Raw genomic sequence first — 21891 nt, forward strand, 5'->3', positions numbered from 1 at the left:
ACGCAGCAGCTAAAAAAACTCAAACTGATTCCCTTCAAACATGTTTTAGTTCAAGGGATAAACTATTGATCGGAAGTCATGCTGAACAGTTTCTATAAAACAAGCTATAGCTTCTTTTTTACAAACAGCGCAGGCTGAGGAGTTCAGAACACTGGTGTAAAAGCAGTGGTGTATTTGCGTGTGAGATGGGAACAACTGGTGGAATCCTCTCTTGCCATCCTGTGCAAATTCACTCGCTCTAAAATGGAAACCGGTAGGGAAAGCATTATAAAAGACATGCAAATCCACTTGCTCGTACTCAAATCCAGCAGATGCACAGAGAAACCAAAACATGTAAAACTGCTGAGGGGAGCCATATTGTCGCTATTCTACTTTATTTTCAACATGGAAATCAGATGCAACTAAGCTAAACCCCATTGGTACGTTGTGGATAAGGGTGCTGTGGCCTGGTAGAATTTGACCCCTGGGAAATCAGTCCACTAGTCTACTGTTAAACATGCAAGCACACATGCTATTTAAAAAATTATTCTTAAATCATTTGTGAGAGAGAGCAAATCTGCCTCCGTTTTGAATTCTTTCTCAAACAAGCTGTTACTGTAGCAACATGAGCATTACCTGCGGTGCAGCTGAATGCAAGAGACAATACGGGTATTACCAGAGATGGATTGTACATTGTACATTGCACCTGCAGCCAGGCCATATAACTTTAAACACACCACCACCATCAGCACGGGCAGCAAAATATGAAACGAATGGAAATTGGCCTGTAATAGTTCTGAGCGTGCACCGCTGCGAGAAATATCTGCAGCTTTACCACACACAGAGCGGGAGGCCATTTTGCAAAGGTGGGGGTAATTTGCCAGTGTTCAAGGGTGGGTGGGAGTGGTGGTGGAGGGGGGCTTATATTGAGAGTGAGGCAGTGCCAAGCCTGGGGAAGGGTTGCCATTGGGCTAAGGGGAAAAAGGGCAGTAATGAGCTCTCATGGGAGAAAGAAACCCTGAGACAATGGCGTTTTTTTTTCTCCCAAATGTAAAAGGTGAATGGGACCAGACTAGATTTACAGAGCTACTTTCTCTCTCTATCACTCACACACACACACACACACACACACACACACACACACACACACACCTCTCTCTATGACAGCAGCAACCCTCCTCCTGACCGACCTAAGGGCAAGGAAAACCTTAGTGCTCATTAATCCTAGCAATAAAGAGTGCAGGGGTCATGACCCCCAGAGATGGTCTGACCGGCTGCTGGTCTGAGGCTTTGGTTAATAAAACATAAGTGCGATGGCGGGATGTTACTGGTGGTAGGATACCTACTGTATAATTGCATAACTGTAAAAAGTCATGATTTCAGTCCCAAATTGGAAAAAACGGCTAAGAACCGCTGTGAGCACTTTGCACTGGAGGCACAGGTGTGAAAATTAGACCCCGCTAGCACACTTTTCTCACCTATTTGTCCATGTGTGGCCTAAAATCATTGCTAGAGTGTGTGTGTGTGTGTGTGTGTGTGTGTGTGTGTGTGTGTGTGTGTGTGTGTGTGTGTGTGTTTGTGTGTGTGTGTTTGTGTTTGGTGGGATGCTGACACAGCTCGGGCCATTTTTTGCAGTCAGATCCATTTGGCAGAGAGAGCAGAACCAATCAGATAATTGTCCTTGTTTGGCATTGAGTGGACCCATCCGTGGGCCAGTGGGCTGATTATCCAGGCCGGGAAGGAGAATGATTGAATAGCGAATTACATCCTAATGAATACATTATGTCACCCCTCAGTTTGTCCACACCACTGTGAAATAAAGAGATGAGATCAACATCTGCCCTGATGAGGTGATGCAATTCTACTTCTCTTTACCAGCACAAAGCAAGACTAATGTCCATGCAAATAACATTTTCAAACAAGGAGATTGGAGGGGAAACGGGACGCTGCTCATGAGAATGTGGATGAGGCACAAGCACTGCCACAACCAGGCCAAAGGAAATCAAAGAAAGATGAAGATGCATAAATAGTCCTTGATGGCCTGTTTGACTCAGACATATGTAGGAATGATGAGGCAGAGGAGGCTTTTCACAGAGGCAGAGACCAAAGACATGTTTGGACATTATTATAAGAATTGGCCAGATAGTAAGTGGTTACTATAACAGCAGTGAAGCGAAAGAATTGGCTATTTATTTGATTTCCTCTTCTCCAGACTTAAAACTGAAATACAAAAACAAACCTTGTCCTTTTACTTTTTTCTGTTCCTCAGAAATCCACATTAGAAAAGTGTTATCCACAGCCGCAGTTTTTCTTATCAAATCCCCAGAGAGAGATTGTTAGTGCTGCTGAAAAAGGCACTGCAGCTGATTTTCAATCTTGCAGCACCACAGGTTTTAGGTCAGGCAGGTCTCCGAGGAGTGATACAATAGCCAAATGGCAAGCCCCCATTTGGACATGTTGTCAAGGCGGGGAGCAAAAGGAAGCCGACCATTCTTCGCAGGTCGGTGGGAGGGCCTGTTTGAGGCTCCGCTGTTCAAAATGACAATGGCTGCTGACGGACACAGGCCGAGATCATTGGACACCAACAGCTCCTGTGTCCTTGAGGGGAGCATGAGGAGGTAGACAAGCACCACTGTGACCAGCGGGCCGCCCTTCTGCTCCCACTGTCCTGTCAACACGTATGTGTGCACAGTAACCACCCTAATCCCGATGTTCAAAGCCTGATGGGGGAAAAAAGCCACAGAAAAGACCCATTGAGTGGGTTGATAGCTTAGACACAGAAGTGGGTGATGCAACAGGGATTATTTTCCAATTCTTATACTTTAACTCTGATACATTTTATTTCGGGAAACCGGTTTGTCTTCCTGTTTTTGACGGATATATTGATTAAATAGTATGCGATTGGTAATTGAATGAAGCGCAGTCTACTCCCTTCTGTTAACTGAACCAGTTAGAACAAACCAGAATGAGACAGAATGAGATATGAAGAGGGTGAGCCAAAACAAATGGCACCAAATGATTAATAACGGCGCTGATGCAAGGCTGTCACCAGATGGCCACCGTCTTTTCACACTGAACTAATGTGTTTTTCTGTCACATTTATTAGCCACAGCCTCCGTTCCTTGGATAAAATATGTAGGCTCCAGAACAATCTCTGATAATATCCAGGCACACGCACAAATGCTTACTTACAATGTAGAATTAGACACTTGCCTGCAGTGCAGACAGCAGACATATGGGCTCGAACTTGCATTCGTACACCGCGCACATGCACAGACACACACTTACAAGCGCGCGTGCACTAATACAGCAGCCTCGAGTCTGTTTGTTTTCCATCTCGTAGAATTCTCACGACTCCCCTGGCAAGCCGGAGGGATCCGTTTAATATTTAAATAATTCGCACAAATTAGAAAATTTCTCGGGGTTGTTTCGCAGCTTGCTAACACATCAGGCAACCGTTCAAGTCATTTGTGTGAGGTAGGTGTCACAGTGCTGCCTCCAAAACCGGGGTCTACCTATCTGTTGTTGGCCAGGCTCGTGTTATCTTTGTTGGAAACATTGGCATGATTTGACATTTTGCCCCAACTGTTGGCTCTGACCACAAGTCGGTGCCGGGGCAGAGGTGATGGAGAGGTGTGGGATGGACTGCAGAATTATGTGGGATACTACAGCGAGGGATGCGACGGGATGGAGACAAAGGAAAAAGGAGAAGGCAGAGGAGAGGAGAGAGAAATGGAGATTAAGCTCTTGCATAGTTTGGCTACTCGCGGTCTCAAGTGTTGATCTGCTCTGCTCTGAGCCTCAGGCTTTAGCCTCAGCCGCCGCCGCCTCCTCCTCCTTCTCCTCCACCTCCTCCTCCACAGCTCCCTGCATCTCTCCCAGCATGGAGCCCATCTGATCTGCCACACAGGCCTCCGCCAACTCTCATTAAACACTTTGGAGACAGACAAAAATACAGATGAACCTCTCTGGCTTCAGAATTTCCTGATGAGAGGTGGGAGCTCACATTTAGATACAAGAGTCATCATGAACAGACATGTGGAGAGTTCTGCTGCTGAACAGGCCGGTGTCGACCGTGTCAGTCTGTGGAAGCTTGCATGACGTGTACGCGTATGAAAATATGCCTCTGTGGTTGAGGATCAGCACTACACTGCAGGGATCATGCTACTTTTCATATTTGGAACAACGCATGGCCATCGGCATTGCAACAAGAAATGTATATATAGACATAGCCGGGCAAACGTAGAGAAAAATTATAGCCTCTGCATGTTGTTGCTTCCAAATTTAAACTGATTAGTTTCCAGTGATTTTTCATTCAGTCGACAGCATCTTTTTTATCCCCCAGAGGAGGAGTGCGGCAAATCCATCAGTGTGTGGTTTAGACAAAGCAGAAGCAGACTGTGGCTTTAAATCACACAGAATAAGCAGCAAAAACAATATTTAATATTTTCCTGTAACCCATTTCAAAGATCTAATGCTGTAAGTTAAATGCACTAGAGAGCTAATAATGAACAAGGAATATCCGTCTAGATAATTAATGAACTTTTGAAACAAGACCAGCATTAAATCATGCAACTTTTATAACCCTCGTCAAACAGAAAGGCACTGTAGAGGAAAAAATGCGTCTCAAGGCTGAGTTAAAAAATAAAAGAACACTGCTTCTGAATCCAAATGTCAACGGTGCCTAAATAAATAACATGGTGTCTATCTGCAGCATTACAGCTCCCCGTGCTATTCATTCTCCTCCAGACCCTTTCTTCTGAAATGGGTTGAAATCACCATCTACTGTACATGTAGTGGATGAGACCTGCAGAGGCTAAAAGCACAGGGATAATTAAAGTTGTTATCCAGCATTGAAGAACGCTCTCCTGCCAGGCTGGTCTCATCTGTTCCCCCTCGCTGACCATGCGTGACTCTTATATGAGAGCTGCTATTCAGGCCGATGAGTCATATATGTGTTAATCATGTATATGATGAATCAAAGTGAGGATTTGGATGTATTTGGGGCTTGTTGTTGCTAGGCCGTGTGTGTGTGTGTGTGTGTGTGTGTGTGTGTGTGTGTGTGTGTGTGTGTGTGTGTGTGTGTGTGTGTGTGTGCTGGAGGACAAATGACGGCAGGAGTCGGTTCATCTCGGGGGCTTTCCGAGGCATGTCTGTGAGTACACAACAGAGCCACTGTGCCACTTGTGATTGGAAACAACAGCCCATCATCCCCCTGACTCTGGCGTGGCGGACTTTGGCCTTGAGGGGAACCCTCGCTGGGCGCCGACAGCTGCGGCTGTCTGTGCCACTGATGCTCCGTCTGAGACAGGTAGCGAGAGAGAAGAGGAGGCAGAGCCCTCGGAGCCCACAACAGGACTGATAGAGGTGTGAGCGGGGTCACGTTGGTGTGGCGTACCTCATCAAGAGGGAAAAAAAGAGGATTTCATTTACTCCCAACGTCTGTGCAAACTGTGTTCACAGGGCACAATGCAATTTCTGTCACAGCACCCTAAGGGTTGAAATTACACACTTTCTCCTTGCGGGGCAAGAGAAAGATAGAGGAGGGTGGGGTTCAGTCTAACAATAGCTCGGACTGACATTAATCTCTTTAAGCTCATGGAGGTCAGTATCCTGCTTTGCTGTGGGGGAATGTCAAGCATCCCTGGACACCCCTGTAATTCCATTACTCGTTGCTCCAGCGCTAATAATTCCAAATCTGTCCAGAGCGCGTCCGAACAGAGCGTCACACATTTCTCTGTTTCCTTTGTCTTCCTCCTCCTGCTGCTGTATTCCAGCGGGCCATGTTACTTACACTCATGCTTGACATCTAGTGATGTCTTTACATGGGAGATGTGTAACACAACACCATGATTCACTGAGGGAGATAACCTTTGTTTTAGACAGGGAGAAGCTGCCACTGCCAGAGGTGTTCGATTTCCCTTTCTGCTATTTACCGAGCGTGGGAGATTTCTCCTGCGGTCAGCATGGCTGCAGTGCCCCAGCGACAGAGTATGTCCACAGACTGATCTGCTGACAGGCAGCAGCCAGCTCTCGTACGCACTCAGGCTTTCTTTACTTCTTTCTCGGTTTTCCCCTTCGCTCTCTCACTCAGGGCTTTGTCCTGCCGTCCTTACACTGTATCTGATTCCATCTGTCTCTATCCCTGCTTCCTCCTTACACCTCCTTGTTCTCTCTCTCTCTCTCGCTATCTCTCCTTCTGTCAGGGGGCTAATGTGGGCCTGCAAATGAAGCAGCTTGACTTCCATCTCAGGCTAGCAGGGATCGATATGTGTTGCTCAGTATCAGGCAGGGCACTCTGCCTCTCTGACGCGCTCACAAGGGAGAGCGGACAGGCAAATGAAACGCCCTCAACTCCTCACACGTAGACATGGCACACAGGTCGCCATAATTCAGCTTTTTATTGCCCATATTTACTACATAGCTTGAGCATCAAACAATAACAAATGTACTAGCTGGTCTGACACAACGCCATGGCAGGGACCATGTCTCTTAAAGCAGACAGGTCTATATAAAAGCAGGGTCTGTGTAGATAAAGAGATATGTGAACAAAGCGTGATGATAATAAATCACTTTCAGGATGACTCCTTGCTGTGAAGACTAATAGGCTTTGACGTCGCTGTGTAAGTGGCCTAATTGCGGGAAAACAAAACAGAAGCACTGACATCTAAGAAAAGACGTGGAGGTGCTGCTAGTAAAGGGCAGCCAACATAAAAAATGAATTGATGACTTCTAGATGCAAAGAAAAATGCGAAATGGAAGCCACAGGAAGCCAAGCGCCACAGGACAAACAGGGTTGCCTGGGAGTTACCTGGACAGGTGGCCACGCAGGCACTTTTCTGGACGTTCTGCCCCTCACAGGATGTGCCTCCGTTCAGTGGCGTGGGGTTGGTGCAGCTCCGACTCCTCTTCTGCCAGCCACGCCCGCACACAGCACTGCAGGACGACCAGGTGGTCCACGTGGACCAGCCGCCGTTGACTGTCAGACCAGCGCCGGAGGGGTTGGGGTGGATGGAGAGGTGAAGGAAGGGAGGAGGGATGGATGGATGAAGGGACAGAGCAGCCAGGATTACCCGACATGCACCACGCAGTAGAGGTGTGTTGCGCAACAATAATTGTGACTGTGCTGTTACACTTGTTGGTTCAATACTGCAAGGTGGACACATTGGAGAGCAAGAGTAGAGGGGGGGGGGGGGGGGGGGGGGGCTGCTTCCTGTGTCCATGTTGAATTTACAGCAAAACTGACGAGGACACAAGCTGTGTCTCAATTTAGGTACTGCATCCTTCAGAGGACGCGGTCAACCCTGCCCACGATGGAGGCGATCTCCATGCGCAGGGTAGACCGCGTATTCCGCGAAGGCCGAACCGAACGGGACAGTCTAGTTGGCTGCTGTGACACAATCGACCTTCCAATGCAGCCTCAGAAGGACGTGGCCCTGAATTGAGACACAGCTAAAGTTGCTGCAAAGAGACAAGTGGACTTTTTAAATATCACTACAAATTTAACCAAGGAAATTATACAAAACCCTCAAAATAAAGTCAGAATATAATCCCAGTTCAGAAATACCACTGGAATCCCAGTGCTCATACTCATAAACGCATATATAATATTCAAAAACTTTACAACCTTAAATATATAACCTTTGAGGTTTTTCCAGTCCACTACTGATTGTATACCATTACACGTCATTCATCAATCTCAAGTATTCTCTGAATTGCAGAGAACAACACTGTATAATTTATTTCTCCCTTATATTTGAGACTGAAAGTTCAGGCAGTTCACTAAGTCTGCAAGCTAAATTCCTATAATTTGCTGTACCAGCCGCTCGGGTTCTCAAATTCAAAAAACATTTATTGGGGCATAATTCATGGCGTATCGCTCGATCATGGCAGGTGATTACATCAAATCACGCTGATTTAATTCTAACCAGCTCCTTCCTGTATCTACTGTGTTTGCTCCCGTTTACAAGACAGCGAGATTCCTGATTTATTGACTCGAACAGCACTCGTTCCTTCTCTGTACATACTCCCTTCCTAATTTCCCTCTAACTCTCTCCTGTGCTTGTCGTGGCTGAATCATTTCCTTGCCCTCTCTATGCGATTGATTGCCCGCCGCGGCGAGGTAAATTACCAGGCAACTCGGCCCCTGATTACCTCTTATCACAGAGTGCAGTCACACCAGCCAGGCCTTGTTAAAATGCATCTCTGGCCCCCTGTTGAACCCCACTTTGAAAAGTAGCACTTATTATGACTTGCTACTGCTAGCTGGATCAGCTATCTCGCTGGACTGTGATGCTCTCAGCTAAATTAATTGTTTCCTCTGCAATAGAGAAGCATAAGCGAAGAGCAGTAACGCATCTTTTTCTTTAAACCAAAAAAATCTTCTTTTATCATGTGACCTCAAATAATACTGCAATTGTCATTTTGTCAAGCACAAAGCACAATGGGAAGAAATTAAATTGCACATGCAAGCACCCGAGCAATTTATTCAGAATTTCTTGGGTCTTCAGAATGGAAACTGTTTGTTGACTGTTTGACGACACAAAAAAAAGGCAAACAATAGGAGCGTGAATGCTTTTGCCTCCACAGTCACTTCAAATCTGGATTTAATGTAATTGTGCTCTTATTCTGACGCTGGAGGCTTGGAGGAGTGTGTGTCATTATGCCTGTTTTTGAATGCATGCTCCAAATTAATACATTTGAAACCACTCGCCCTGGAAGTGAATATTCTTAATAATATTCTTACTTAAGTATATTTTCCATGCATCGGTACTTAACTTTAATTTACTCCTCTACATATATCAGCGAATACCGGTACTTTCTTCTTCACTTCATATTTACAAAACATTGCGATACACAGTCGCTGATCAGCAGTTTCTCACACAGTGAGCGTGTGTGCTGCGGAGCTGTTTGGGTTCCTGATATGACCACAGTACGTCCTCTACTAGAAAGTAGCCTTTGTACTCTACTGAATACCAGGAGTCTACGGTGTGAAGTCATGCATCTTCCAGTCCTGCAATAACAATCAAAACCTTGTTAAAACAAATGAAAGGATTCAGTCAACAAAAACACTAGAGAGCTGTTGCTTTCAAACAGAAGGAAGTGTTGGTAATATTTGTATTTATGACATATTCCACAGATAAACATTGAAACGGTGTTGAAAGATCATTTTCTCTGTCTGTTTTGCTGTGAACCTTGCGGCATGTGAAAAATAAAAGAAAATAGGCGAGACCCCGACTCTCTAGAAGAGCAGCGCGGCTCCGACAGGCTGCTCTGACCTGATAACATGGGCGCCTAAATGAAAAGCAAGACGCTCTTCAAAGCTCACGCATCCTTTTTGAAAGTTATAAATAAGCAAATTGGTCCACTGATCCAATCAGAGCAAGTGGGTAACATTAGACCCCGCCTCCTTCAGAGCGCGCCTGCAGCAGCATCACTGGTGAAGAAAGGTTTACAGTGGATTTGAGAGATGAAGTTAACATTCGGGAAAAGGCTACACTCAAAGTACCTTTAGGTTCAATACTTTAGGTATATTTAAAAGAAAGCACTTACTTACTTTTAGGCGAAGTAGAAAAGTTAATGTGCTACTTTGACTTAAGTACATTTTTGTCTGTTTATTTGTACTTTTACTTATAAAAAATGTTAGGACTATTATAAACAATTATATCCTATATTATTATAGAATAAAAAACACAAATACAAATCAACACAAAACTAAAGACTGGTTTCTCACTGTGATATGTTAAGTCTTCCCCTCTAATAGAAAATCACCCACATGTGTATTTTTGAATACAGTAAGAGGGAGAGGATAATATCTTCTTTTATAAATCCAAACCAATCAAACAGCTCTGTATTCATGATCCTCACGTTTCACACTGGCTAATGTTTCTTAAATTCGAATTCATCTTATGCCCTAAAATCCACAGAGAGGTTTTGTTGGCTGAAAATCTAGAGTAACTGCAAACTTAAGTAGCAATTAATATTCAAGTAGCTACAACCTCAAAATGAGAACAGCATAAGATACAGAATCAGATCAAATAATTCCCACTGACAGATTATACAAGGGATGAAAATAGTTACAGTAAAAACCACATGAACTTCACAAATGTTGTAATAAATTTTGTGTGATAAAATTATCAATATTTATAGATAAATAATGATAGATAGTTAAATAATTCAATTTTAAAAATCATTGTTATAGCAGAACAAATTTAAAAACTGAAGAGGTGCGCAGACATTCACAAAGTGCTGTATATTTTTGGCATATGGCGTTTTCTCTACCGACACGATACTAAACAAGAATTGCTGTTCTGACTTTACAGCGCATCATAACATCGACTTTTTTCTGGCAGCCTCCACGAGAGACGGACCAGGTGTCAGACACCGTGCCAGATTATACATTTCCTTACACAAAGTCGCTTTCATGATTCATGTGATTTCCATTTCCTGTTTGCATGTAGCCGAGAATTAAACCAGGCTGCAACGTATGCAAAAACTTTAGTGGTGCTGTGCCAGGAGCCGTGGAACCCTCTGTGATAGGAATTATGCTTCTTTTCCCCTGCATTTTTAATAAAGGTCAGTCTGCTTATCAAGCCAAGTCATTATTTACAGTATGCTGTTAATTCAATTTTTCTTCTCATATTGGATCCACTACAGAGGAGGAAGAAGATGGCAGCCCCAAGATCAGAGTCTGCCAGCTTTGGCAGAACGGCTGCCAGTAACATTTAAGTTGTGCTAATTAACGTGCAGATACGCTACTTTCTCTTTATGTGGTTATTTATGATGATGTAATCCTTTGCTCGATGCAGAAGAGGGAGAACTTCTGCAAGCTGTCCCCATATGTCACATATGTGTATCACTGCATACCAATATTACAGCTGTTCTGTGGAATCTGAATATATTATTCCAACTTCCTGTCGTCCATGTGAGAGAAAATGGACAAAGAGAATATGCAGAGGACAACATATGTTTATTTTTCTCTTTATTCAAGAGAGTTTAAGAGCAGGACTTATTGATTTCACGTTCAGATTAAAGCTTTCACTCAAAACCCTGTGCTCACACTTAAATATACTTTGCCCGTACTTAGATTTCTTGCGCTCCAGCGATCCCGCTGCTTCTGTGCTCCTGTAAAATGTCTGCTTTTGCATTTCTCCTCTACTCTGTTTTTTTTATTCTGCACTTGAATTTTTGGTGCAAATGAAATGACCCCGCCCTCGTTTTGGTTACTTTTGCCTTTGGGGGAAAGAAATAGAGCTGTTTCTCATATTCTCTAAATGAAAATCACTTGATCTCCTTGATTTTGCTGCTTCATGTTGACCGGGGATCAGCAGAACTCCTGCTCCATGTTGTCATTTTTTCTTCAAGCACACCAACGGGAAGGAGGTGTAATATTAACAAAGCTGTGGAGGGCGGGAGTTCATGAACCCGGTTACAGTAACCGCCAATGCGGGACTCTCAAAGATAACACACAACGAGGGCAGGACAAATTCGTTTGTCATCACTGAACTTGGTGCTATTGGTTGGGGAACATAGGAGCAGTATGAGGAGCTGAAGCTGAACTAAATCCAAGCTCAAGCAGGGTGTGTTTGAGTGAGAGCATTATATAATCCGAACGTGAAATCAATAACTCTTCAAACTGAAACACCACGCTCTTGAATAAAGACAGGAAAAAAAAAAACACAATAATGTGGGCAAAATGCAAGCAAAACTGTTTACTGGAGCTGACTTTATGTTTCTGTATTTAGAAGCTTAGGGTCCAGACTCCTTATTAGTCTCCACACTGAGCTCTGACTTGCTGCTGAAAGAAGTCATCACCTACCGTAGACTAGGACCGTGGCAGAGGTGCTTTTTCGGCGAGCGACGATGTTTTTGGCCACGCACGTGTAGTTGCCCGTGTCCGCCAGCCGGGCTTTTCTGATGAGGAGATTGTGGTCAGCGGCGATGAAAAAATTGGGGTCGCTTGCCGGGTCGATCACATCCTCGTTTCGCTGCCACTCCACCTGAAAATATGTTTCAGCGGTCAAAAAAATGCACTGCATCTCAATAGAAAAGGTTTCACCCCCCCCCTCCCTCCCGTGTTGAAGCTCTTCTGGGACCAGACACGCTGCGGATGAGAGGTTTTTACATGGAGAAAAAAACCCCAAAAACTGTGAGCTAGTACTTCTCTGATGCTATCACACATAGTAAAAGAGGAACAAATGAAGCTTGATATGGTGATGAGATTTATTGATTTATACAGCACACTGATTTTCAAGTTTTTTTCCTTTTTTGTTGAGAAAACGCAGCTTCTATTTTGTAGCCGACTCTGGAGCTGTTGGGGGTCTGTGAGCGAAACTAATCATGCTTTGTGTAGTTTCCGTGCCCCCTCGCAAAAGCCCAAACTGATGTTATTCCATTTTTTTTGGTGTACTCTCAGATTGGCTTTCTTGTTTTCTTGCTCTCACTTGACCTTGTGCCGTCTCGAGAGGAGCTACAGTATACGGCGGCATTGTTGTCGGTACTTCTCGCAGTTGCGATGCCGCATGTAATTGGGCTTTCTTTCTCTCGCGCTATACCCCTTTTTTCTCCCCATGGTGACTCCTGCTCTGATGTTCTTTTCTGCTCAGCTGTGGATGGCAACCCCCCCCCACAAACTGTCCCTGCACTGTACGGCTGTGGTTGGCTAGTGTGCCGCTGTGGCCTGACCTCCTCCGGGGTTGTTATCGGAGCAGTTAGTTCCTATCTGGGAGCGTGCGGAATGCGGCAGGTGAGGTGAAACAGCCGGCCCCTGTCCTCTATACACAGACACACACCACAGAGACACGTGGAGAAGTATTCGCGAGCAGAACAAGGAAGTGCATGAGTGCACGAGAGATACAGGACACGGAGAAACGGCAGAGAGATAGAAAGTAAGATAGGGACAGACTGAGACAAATAGAGCCATTAATTATGGATAGGCCTTTAGAGATGTCAAACGAGGAGTGAATCCTCCATGCCCACAGTGAGTGATGTGACGAGATGATGTGATATACGGCTTCTCAGAGATGTGAGAGATAATAAATCAATAAGGGGGAATAATTAGAGGCGTAATTTATCCGTGCAGGATTGTCTGCTCCGTGGTGAGGCTCATCCAGAGGCACTTTTTGCTCTTCGCCCTCCTGGTGAGGAAAGGGTAAATGGATGCGGTATGTGGGCCTATAAATATCTTCTGTATCCCTGTCTCACCTCGGCTTGTGGCACTCCCTCGGGGGGATGGCAGCGCAGTAACACCTCCTGGTCCAATGCCACCTCTTTACCCTGCGGCTCCTCCTCAAAGTTCTTTCTCAGGTCTGGTGGAAGAAACACAACCAATTAGGATATTTGCGCTCAAGCTTGTGAGGCTTGACTGAGATACTGTTATCCGCAAAACTTGGACCAGAATGTCTCTAAAATTCCCACTCTTTAAATGTCCACCCATGGCCTCGCTGAGCGTGTCGCACTCCAGTTGGCCCCTAAGCCACACGGGGGGATCGGTGGCACCAAACATGTTGCTTATTACAGGCTGCCTGGCTGGTTCAGAGATGCTTGTCTGCTGCCAGAGGGGCTCGGCATCAAGCAAAAGCAATTGCATTACCCCTCACTCCTCCGCTCCCACCCATTCTGCTCTCTCCCGCATCATGCAGCCTCCAGCCTCCATCTGTATGAGGGCTTGGAGCAGACACATGAAAACAAAAGCCCTGAGGCGCCTGGACAAGAGCTCCTGCGAGCCTGACTGACTGCATGGGGCTTCACATTACGTCTCATTGACTACTCTTACTCTTTCACCAACTCTAAATATTTGTCTGTGAGCGAAGGCTGTGTATAACGCAGGTAAAATTGGCAACGCTTTTTTTCTTATGGGGGAAAAAACGAATGCAGGTCTATTTGTATCTGATGAGCTAGACAGGCTGCTGATAACAGGCGGGTCGGTGCAAATCTGATGCGTGTTCACCCCGGGTTTTGACTCAGAGCGATACAATGTGTTATTGTGTTGTGAGGGGTTGGGGGTGCGGCCGTGAGCCGCCGGTGGATTCCTTTAAACAGATGTTGAGCCTGTCCTCACCAATCATACAGAGAGAAACGTTAAGATGAGCAGAGAGTTTCATGACATTCGATTTAATTGAAGGCGATACAATGGGACTGGAGGAGACGTGGGATATAACAGTCCTGGAAGGCTTAAATCTTTACGAATGTGTGTACGTGTGCACGTGCATATCTGCGCTACAGCATCCTTATTGAAGCATGCGCGCGTGTCCTTATCTTGCATCCAACTGACTTTGTTGATGTCTCAAACGAGGTTGGATAATGAAAGTGTGTTTTCAAAACATCTGGTGGTTTGGAGACGCTGCTGCGCTCGGCTCGGTCTGGAACATTGCATATTTATGTGGGAATTAATAGACAGAATGCTTTAAAATACTCAAACGTAAAATGGCTTCTTCTAATAAAGCTTTTGAGGCTGCAGCGAGGGATGTCTCTGCGTTCCCCAGACAGATTTATGATTGCTGCACAGCAATAAATTTCAAATCTGTTTTTATTCCAGTTACTTTCATAGGGATCATTGCTGATACACTGTATCCAATGAAAAATATACTCATGAATACTCAAATTTAGAGTTCACTCTGCCTTCAAGCAGACACATTACTCTCCGTGTCTCCCTCTGATATTTTCTTCTCAGAGAATCACAGGGAGAAGATTTAACTAAATTGTAATCGTAGCAATACACTGTGGTGCATCACATCATAATGGCCTCTGGGCTAATTCTTAAATGAAACTTGGTCCCTCTCCAACCACCAAAAAAGTCCTCCTGCTAACATCCTCTTATTACACACTGCTGTGCATTATGCAAGCGCCTGGTTAGCCAGTGTTTGCCTTAGTAATGACGCGGTGATCATTTCGAGAGTGCACTCACAAGCGATCCTGATGTAGGCTTTTTGGCTCTTCTGTGTCCCAGTGGTGCTCCAGGCGACACACTGACACCAGTACTCGTCCAGACCGAAGATCTTCTCCACCTGCTGTCTGGTGATGTCAATTGTCACCTGCATGACTGGCAGCGCTGCAAAGCAAACACAGGAACAACCGTCAAAAATGGTGAACGAGCGACAGCAGGTTTATTCCCATCAGCGAGGAGTGAAATGACCGTAAATATTAATCGATGGAAAGAACACACACACACACACACACACACACACACACACACACACACACACACACACACACACACACACACACACACACACACACACACACACACACACACACACACGGATCCTTTTTTGTGCATTTTGTACCTTGAACCAAAGTGGCAGAGTAATTCAAAAACGCCAGGTAGAATAAATAAGCAGAGACGCGTAATCATATATAAACAGAGTGCTTGTTAACTGAGGAGAATGAGAAAGAGAGCCTCACAGCTATCCTCAATGTAATTTGGAGCGAGTTGAAACAGCAACAGTTGGGAAGGAACAGGGAAGCTGTTAACAAACCCCCGACAAATAAAAATGCTCAGTGCGAGCGGCTTCACTATTATTAAATCCAGGAAGTGGGAAGAGTTCACCATCTTTGGAGCGTTTCCACAACACTGTTGATGTGCTGCAGCAACACGGTGCGAAAAATAGATTTATTGCTTTTCAAGAAGAAAGCAAAGACAACTCTCCTCTACACAACAACATGGTGTTGTCAGGGGCTCGTCTTTTATATATTAAGAAGCTATCTTTCATTTCATTTTTATTTGACCTTTGATATGGAACCTGTTAGCCATGGGTATCTTTATATATTGAGCCTCGACCTTGATCCCAACTATGTGTCCCATTTTCTTTTCACAGATGATGAAGAGATTGCCACGTTTTCCTTCCAGCCCTCCCTCTCTCTCTCTCTCCCCCCCTCTCTCTCTCCTTCTAATCCTTTCTCTCTGGGGTCTTTTGGGAGAGAGGGGTGTTGAACCTTTCATATGAACACAGAGCATTTTCACAGTCACAGAGGACACTTCCCCAAGACGGATGTAGTAGCGTATACAGTTCCGTATATTGAAGTCTCAATGGAGAGACTCTCTTCAACTGCGATTTACATAAAAGCACTTTGTGACACCCTTGCACTCCCTTCGCACACTTGATCCGTCTGCAGTGATCATTTCCAGCCCCAGACGGAACCTGACGTAAGCTCCACTAAGTGGCACCTATCAGGCCATCAAACCTATACAGCAATTACATAAAGCACTTGTGCTGATACAGAGCATTCATCAAAACAAAAAAAGGGTCATCTTTCATGAACAATTTGAGACAAACGTGCGTATGGACTCGGCAGCGGGAGTGTGCGCCGGCCCCGGCAGTGACAGGAGCCGTCAGCGAGAGAAGCCAAGTGGCTCCATCGCTGGCAGCCATACGGTGATATGTAGCTCTGAGGGTCGCTGACAGACGCCCCCCCCCCACCCCCCCTTCCAGCCTCCCATGCATTAGTGGCGGGTTTTGCTTTATGCGATCACAGTGAATGCGAGTACACGTGCAGCAAATCCAGCCCCGGAGCGCCACTCTGAGCATCAACAACACCCTGCGCTGCAAGATTTCACCAACGTATGTCCGACTCACATGTGCAACAAATTCAAAAGGAGGAAAAAGTGATATCTGTATGTTTATATTTTGGCTTTAATAAAACGGACACATTTTTTGGGATTTAAAATGATTTATTTTGAGATGCGAGGCTGGATCTTTGAGGAACTTGCCCTCATTTAGTCTCTTTGTTTCTCCCTCTCAAATCTGGCTCTTCTATCGGATGTGTGTGTGTGTGTGTGTGTGTGTGTGTGTGTGTGTGTGTGTGTGTCTGCAGAGAGAGTGTGCAGCATAGGCTGAAGGAGCACCTAAAAGCTAAAACAAATGGCTAAAGTAACAAAATGGGCACTACAGGGAATGAACAAATGGAGCAGAAGAACCCCCCTGCCTCCCCCCTGTCTTCTTGCTTCAAGTCAGCAGCCTGGCAGCATTTAGTTTCTCCCCAAATGACGTAAGTAAGAAACACCTTGTACCTTATACAACAGCAACAACACTCGAATTCCCAAACTACACAATCTAAAGCACAGTTGTTGATGCAGTAACATTTTGTGTGTTCAGAGCAAAAACTCCACCACAGCATCAACGAACAAAAGTAATGAAATTACGTCTAACGCAGCAGGAGAGTTGGTTAAATATACATTTGTATTTACAGTGCAGCAGCAGCAGCAGCGTGCACTTTATGTATTATACACTCGGGAGGGATCCGGGAGGGGAATTGTTATATTGGCATTTTTGTTGGTTTTTATGTTTGTGTTTGTTATTAATGGAATCCTGAAAATAGGAAATATATTCTACATATGAATCCATTACTGTAATAATAATATTACAGTTGCAGTGTGCCTTGTAAAAAACTTGTGAAATCAGTCTGAAGAGTGCCCTCAAACCCGAAAGTTAAATTAAACTAAATTGTGAGAAATCCTCACAGGCTGGAGTGTGAATAACAATGGGAACATCTGATGGTCCTGATTTATGTGCTCATAACAATTTATGCAAAATCATTTGGATTTTTGAACACATACATTTGAAATACAGCAGTGAGCCACGTCCCGTGCACTTTGCATGGCTTCACTTACAGTAGAAATTCATTTAATTAATGCAAACCATCCCTCTTCTTTGAGCTGGAGGGTAAAGGGAATAAAGATCAGCATGGAGATGCAAAGCATGAACAATAGCAACCTGAGGTGAGAAATCCTAAGAAGAGCAATTTGAAGCTCTGCTTGCCAGGGTAATTGCATTCTGTTTCCTTATCTCTTCCTGTCTCCATAATTACCTGCGTTCTGTGTCTGACACCTTCCAGTAACACTGCTGTGAGTCAGTCTGTCCAATTTCACTCCAATTAATAAGTAGGACAAAATAATCTCATCACTTTGTGAACAAAATGGGACTGTAATTTTATAGCTGTTAATAATAATTGGACAGGCTGCTATTTAGTGTTGTTTTCCAAAGTCTATTCCACAGAGATGGCGAGAAGTAAAACAAAACTTTACGCACATCACTCTTGAATGATACGACGAGAGAAGCATTGATTCATGGAAAACTGTCTTTTTCTGAAAATAGGCCACTGACACACACACACATACACACCTAAACACACACACACACACACCTCAACTATATCAATATCGATTCCTACTAGTATGTTGAGTCGCCTCCGAGGTGTCAAAATCTAAAAAAGAAATTAACGCCTCCTTTAGTGTGAGATAGTGAGCGTGCGCGTAACGTGGCTATTTAATGATAATTAAAACATGACACGACTCCCTCAGTTTCCCATTTGATCTGCAGCCCATTTTACAAATGAGCTCATATCCCAAACCTCAGTGAAATCACCGAGAAGATTTAAAGGGGCAATTATGCGATTGACACTGTATGAATAATGGACTTACGGCTGGAACCCTGGTGAGTTTATTTTTATTGAAGTGTAATTACCTCTCTTGTATTCGGAAAATACATATTTACAGTGCACAGACAAGATGACTGACTGAAAGACAAGACAATCCATGCTTTCAAACACCTGAAACTCCCGTTCTTCAGTAAAACGTTCTCTACACTACATTTTCTTTGTATTTAAAGTGGTCACTGCGGTGGCAGTGGATATTTAACCAGACAGACAGGGTGAGGAAAGTGTTTTTTTCAAGAGCTTATTTTTCACAGAAAGGTATAGTTAACAACTCTGAGATTTGAAAAGTTTATTGATGGTTTATTACCAGTGCCAGTGTCAAGGTTAAAGTAAAGCTGTGATATTTATTTAGTAAAAATACAAAACTCCTACGCTTAGAAACAACCAATATCTGTGTTTTCACTCTTTCAAGTTCGAAAAGCTGAACTTAATTTCAAGCTATGGTCAGATTTCTGCTGTGTTAAGGGATCAATTGCATGATGGACACTCATGTCCTTTAAACAATTTAAACAGTTAGGTAAAATAAATTGTTGCTTTTGTGTAAATTAAGTTATGACGTGTTACCTGCTGCATTATTAATGCTATTACCTACTTCCTAATACAACAAAAACCTCCGTGCACCACTTCCCACTCTATTTGATTTGAGGATGACTTCCGTTGTACTTGCACAATGACAGTAAAGTTCTTGAATCTTGAACTCATGTTTAGTTTCCTTGATAGAGAGTAGATACTTGATGATAAATAACATAGTATTTCCACCTTAAGTTAAAATAGCAACAAATCATTCACTGCTGCCTGTAAGTGGACAAAGTTCTAAGAGATTTCAGTGAGTAAATCAAACTGAAACTGAAAGTAGGGAACAGACGATTTTGATGTCCTGTGACATTTCTGTTAATCAAAAGTCTTTGGTAGTCATACAGTGCATACTGAGCATGGATCTGAAAAGGATCATCTGTAAAAGCATCCAATCTGGGGACTCCCTTTCTGCCTCAAGACTTCCTGAGTCTTAACAAATGAAACATAAAGAATAAATGAAGACCGGGAGAGATGCAGAGAGCCTGAGTTCACGAACGAACTGACCTAACTACAGTGTGTGTGAGCTTGGTGCAAAGTCTCCAGGCAGTGGCGTACAATACAAGCTATTACTAGATCCACTGGCACAAACACGCACACAAAGAGCACACAATCATTCACTGTAATGTGTTTTATTCTAATCTGTGGCAAAGCAAGACTATTTTCACATCAGAGGAGGCTGCAGCACACAGGCCGAGGAGGTTACTTCTCTAGTTTTGTTCAGGATGAGTAAGAAAATATAAAATATAAAAAAAGAGTAATTGGTTGAAATAAATCATAAATCTCTGAATAGTTTATTTAAATACTTTCTCTCTCCTTGGGAAAAAAAGCCATTATTGAAATCCTGATTGAAGAGCATCAACAGGGACACTTGCAGGGGAGGCAAGAGGGGGAAACACACTTTTTATGCTAAACTGTTTTTGGTTAAAATGCACAAAAATAATGGTGCTGAAAAGGAGGGGGGGGGGGCCCTCCTGACCAATCAACAAGCAGAATACAATAACAACATCATGTTGGTCCAATGATAATTTCCAAACTTCATCTTCGATTCTCCACCACTGTTTGTATGTGAGTGTGGCAGAAGTAGAATATTTGAAAATGATTAAAGTGCAATTTGCAAACTACTTTTCAAAAACTTTTCAACAGAATACAAAATTTCTTCTTCTCACATTTCATCGGTTTTCTTTTAATCAAGCACGCATCAGTGACATTTGGTCTCGGGTCGACGGCAGCAACACAATGGTGTCTGTGATTAGACAGAGAGCTGCGGTTCACCACTAGCCTCCTCCATGATAATGGATGGGACATGGCCCAAAACCAAAACTCAAAGTTTATACGTTGAACGATTGTTTTCTCAAAGATGGTTTCTGTCATTTTACTTAGTTCTTATGACACTGGTGTTTGTTCAAGTGCTCATTTTCCAGTAGGCTTTGATTTAATTAGTTACTTGATGCCATAAAAACAAGGTAAAAGATCTTCTTGAAATGGCCAAACCTTTTCTGCTCTCTTGCTTCTGGTAAACTGGACAAGATGCCACACACTGTTAATTATTAATCTTTGATTTCTTTTTTAATATTTGCAAATTATCATTGTTTGTGATATTCCCTTATTAATCTACTGAAAGTTATCAGCCGATGTCTCACCCCTTGTTGGACTGAGAGGCTCCTAATGTCACACTGAATGTTTGTTGAACATTGAGTAGACGTTAGTGAACTAATGTAAAACAACATGAAGTTGTGTGTTGGTTCTCCTCCTGTCCTCCCCAGTTTTTCGAGTCACCAGCTGCCACTGTTAGACATGCACAATAACACCTAACAATAGGACAGAGGTCACACTGGGTCAAGAGACAAGAGCATCTCTCTATAATTGAGTGTGTGTGTGTGTGTGTGTGAGGGGTGAATCTTCCCCTGAGCCAACAGGGGCTCAACACACAGGGTAAACGTCATTGGACTCAATCCTGGGCGAGTCGATATTGGGCTTGTCTGAGTGTGGGACTTTATTTTTCTCCCCCGCGCTCTTGTTTTCGCAGGCGGTGACCTCAATTCCATAGGGGTCATTTGCTTATCAAAGGCAAGGACTGGAACTTGCAGGTCCTGAGTGTGTGTTCATTGTGAGCAAGGAAACTCAATTAGACGGCATCCCCACCGTGTGTGTGGCTGGGATTCATCAGTGGATATAGTGGGATTAGGGTTGGGTGACTCTACATCAGGGGAGAGCACCATTTCAAGGGAGAGAGTTCACAATGGTTGAGGAGAGACATCACAGATGAGCGCTTTTAAGAATGCTCGGCCCGGCAAGCAGCCAGGAGCAGCCTCTAAGTGTTTTATTTCCTCCTGTGGTTCTTCTTTGTACTGGGTGGCATCAGTGTCATCATCAGCTCCACCAGTGTCCAGAGCTTCTTTTCAAGAGACCCACAATGTGATCTTCCCCAGACCAATTACTTAACCTCTCCTACATGAAAGACCCAGCACATGAAAGAAGCCAGGCTGTCAAAAAAACATGACTTTTCGAGCTAAGCAGCAGGAATCAGCCGGAAAACAGGAACATAACAACAAGTAGAGATGTTCCAGCATCGCAAATGTCTCGATGAAAAATACCTGGTCGGGGATCAACACGTATGCAGATCTACATACCGATCTGATGCCACTTCTCTAATGAGTATAGGGTATATTAGTTTCAGCCAGATAAAACTGCAGTGTTCTTTTTCCAAGAATCACTTCCTCTACACAACTTCAAAACAATGGTTTGGCTGTGATGTTTTTAGAGCAGCAAAGAAGCGTAACATTAACCAGAGCTAGCTGACATGTCGGATATATTGGCAATATTTCACCCTGGAAAGTCCCACAAGCAAAACACATGCAAGACTTCAGTTTGAAGGGGATGGTACTAGTGGGGCTGAAAAAGAGC

The 21891-nt window shown here is 44.0% G+C and overlaps 1 protein-coding gene across 4 annotated transcripts in view; it reads right to left on the reverse strand.

Annotated features, from left to right (window-relative positions):
* Nucleotides 1-21891, reverse strand: part of unc5a (unc-5 netrin receptor A) — a 145066-nt gene that overhangs the window by 35298 nt on the left and 87877 nt on the right. For 2 of the 4 annotated variants that reach the window (XM_034597128.1, XM_034597129.1), the window contains exons 3-6: nt 14885-15028; nt 13183-13286; nt 11798-11978; nt 6791-6958 (exon numbers count right to left, since the gene is read on the reverse strand). In XM_034597128.1, the coding sequence (XP_034453019.1) occupies nt 6791-6958; nt 11798-11978; nt 13183-13286; nt 14885-15028 (597 nt within the window). The remainder of the gene's footprint in view (nt 1-6790; nt 6959-11797; nt 11979-13182; nt 13287-14884; nt 15029-21891) is intronic. The other 2 variants (XM_034597130.1, XM_034597131.1) reach the window with 1 other exon arrangement.

The sequence above is a fragment of the Hippoglossus hippoglossus genome, chromosome 10, assembly GCF_009819705.1.
Source record: "Hippoglossus hippoglossus isolate fHipHip1 chromosome 10, fHipHip1.pri, whole genome shotgun sequence".
In the NCBI taxonomy this organism is placed as follows: Eukaryota; Metazoa; Chordata; class Actinopteri; order Pleuronectiformes; family Pleuronectidae; genus Hippoglossus; species Hippoglossus hippoglossus.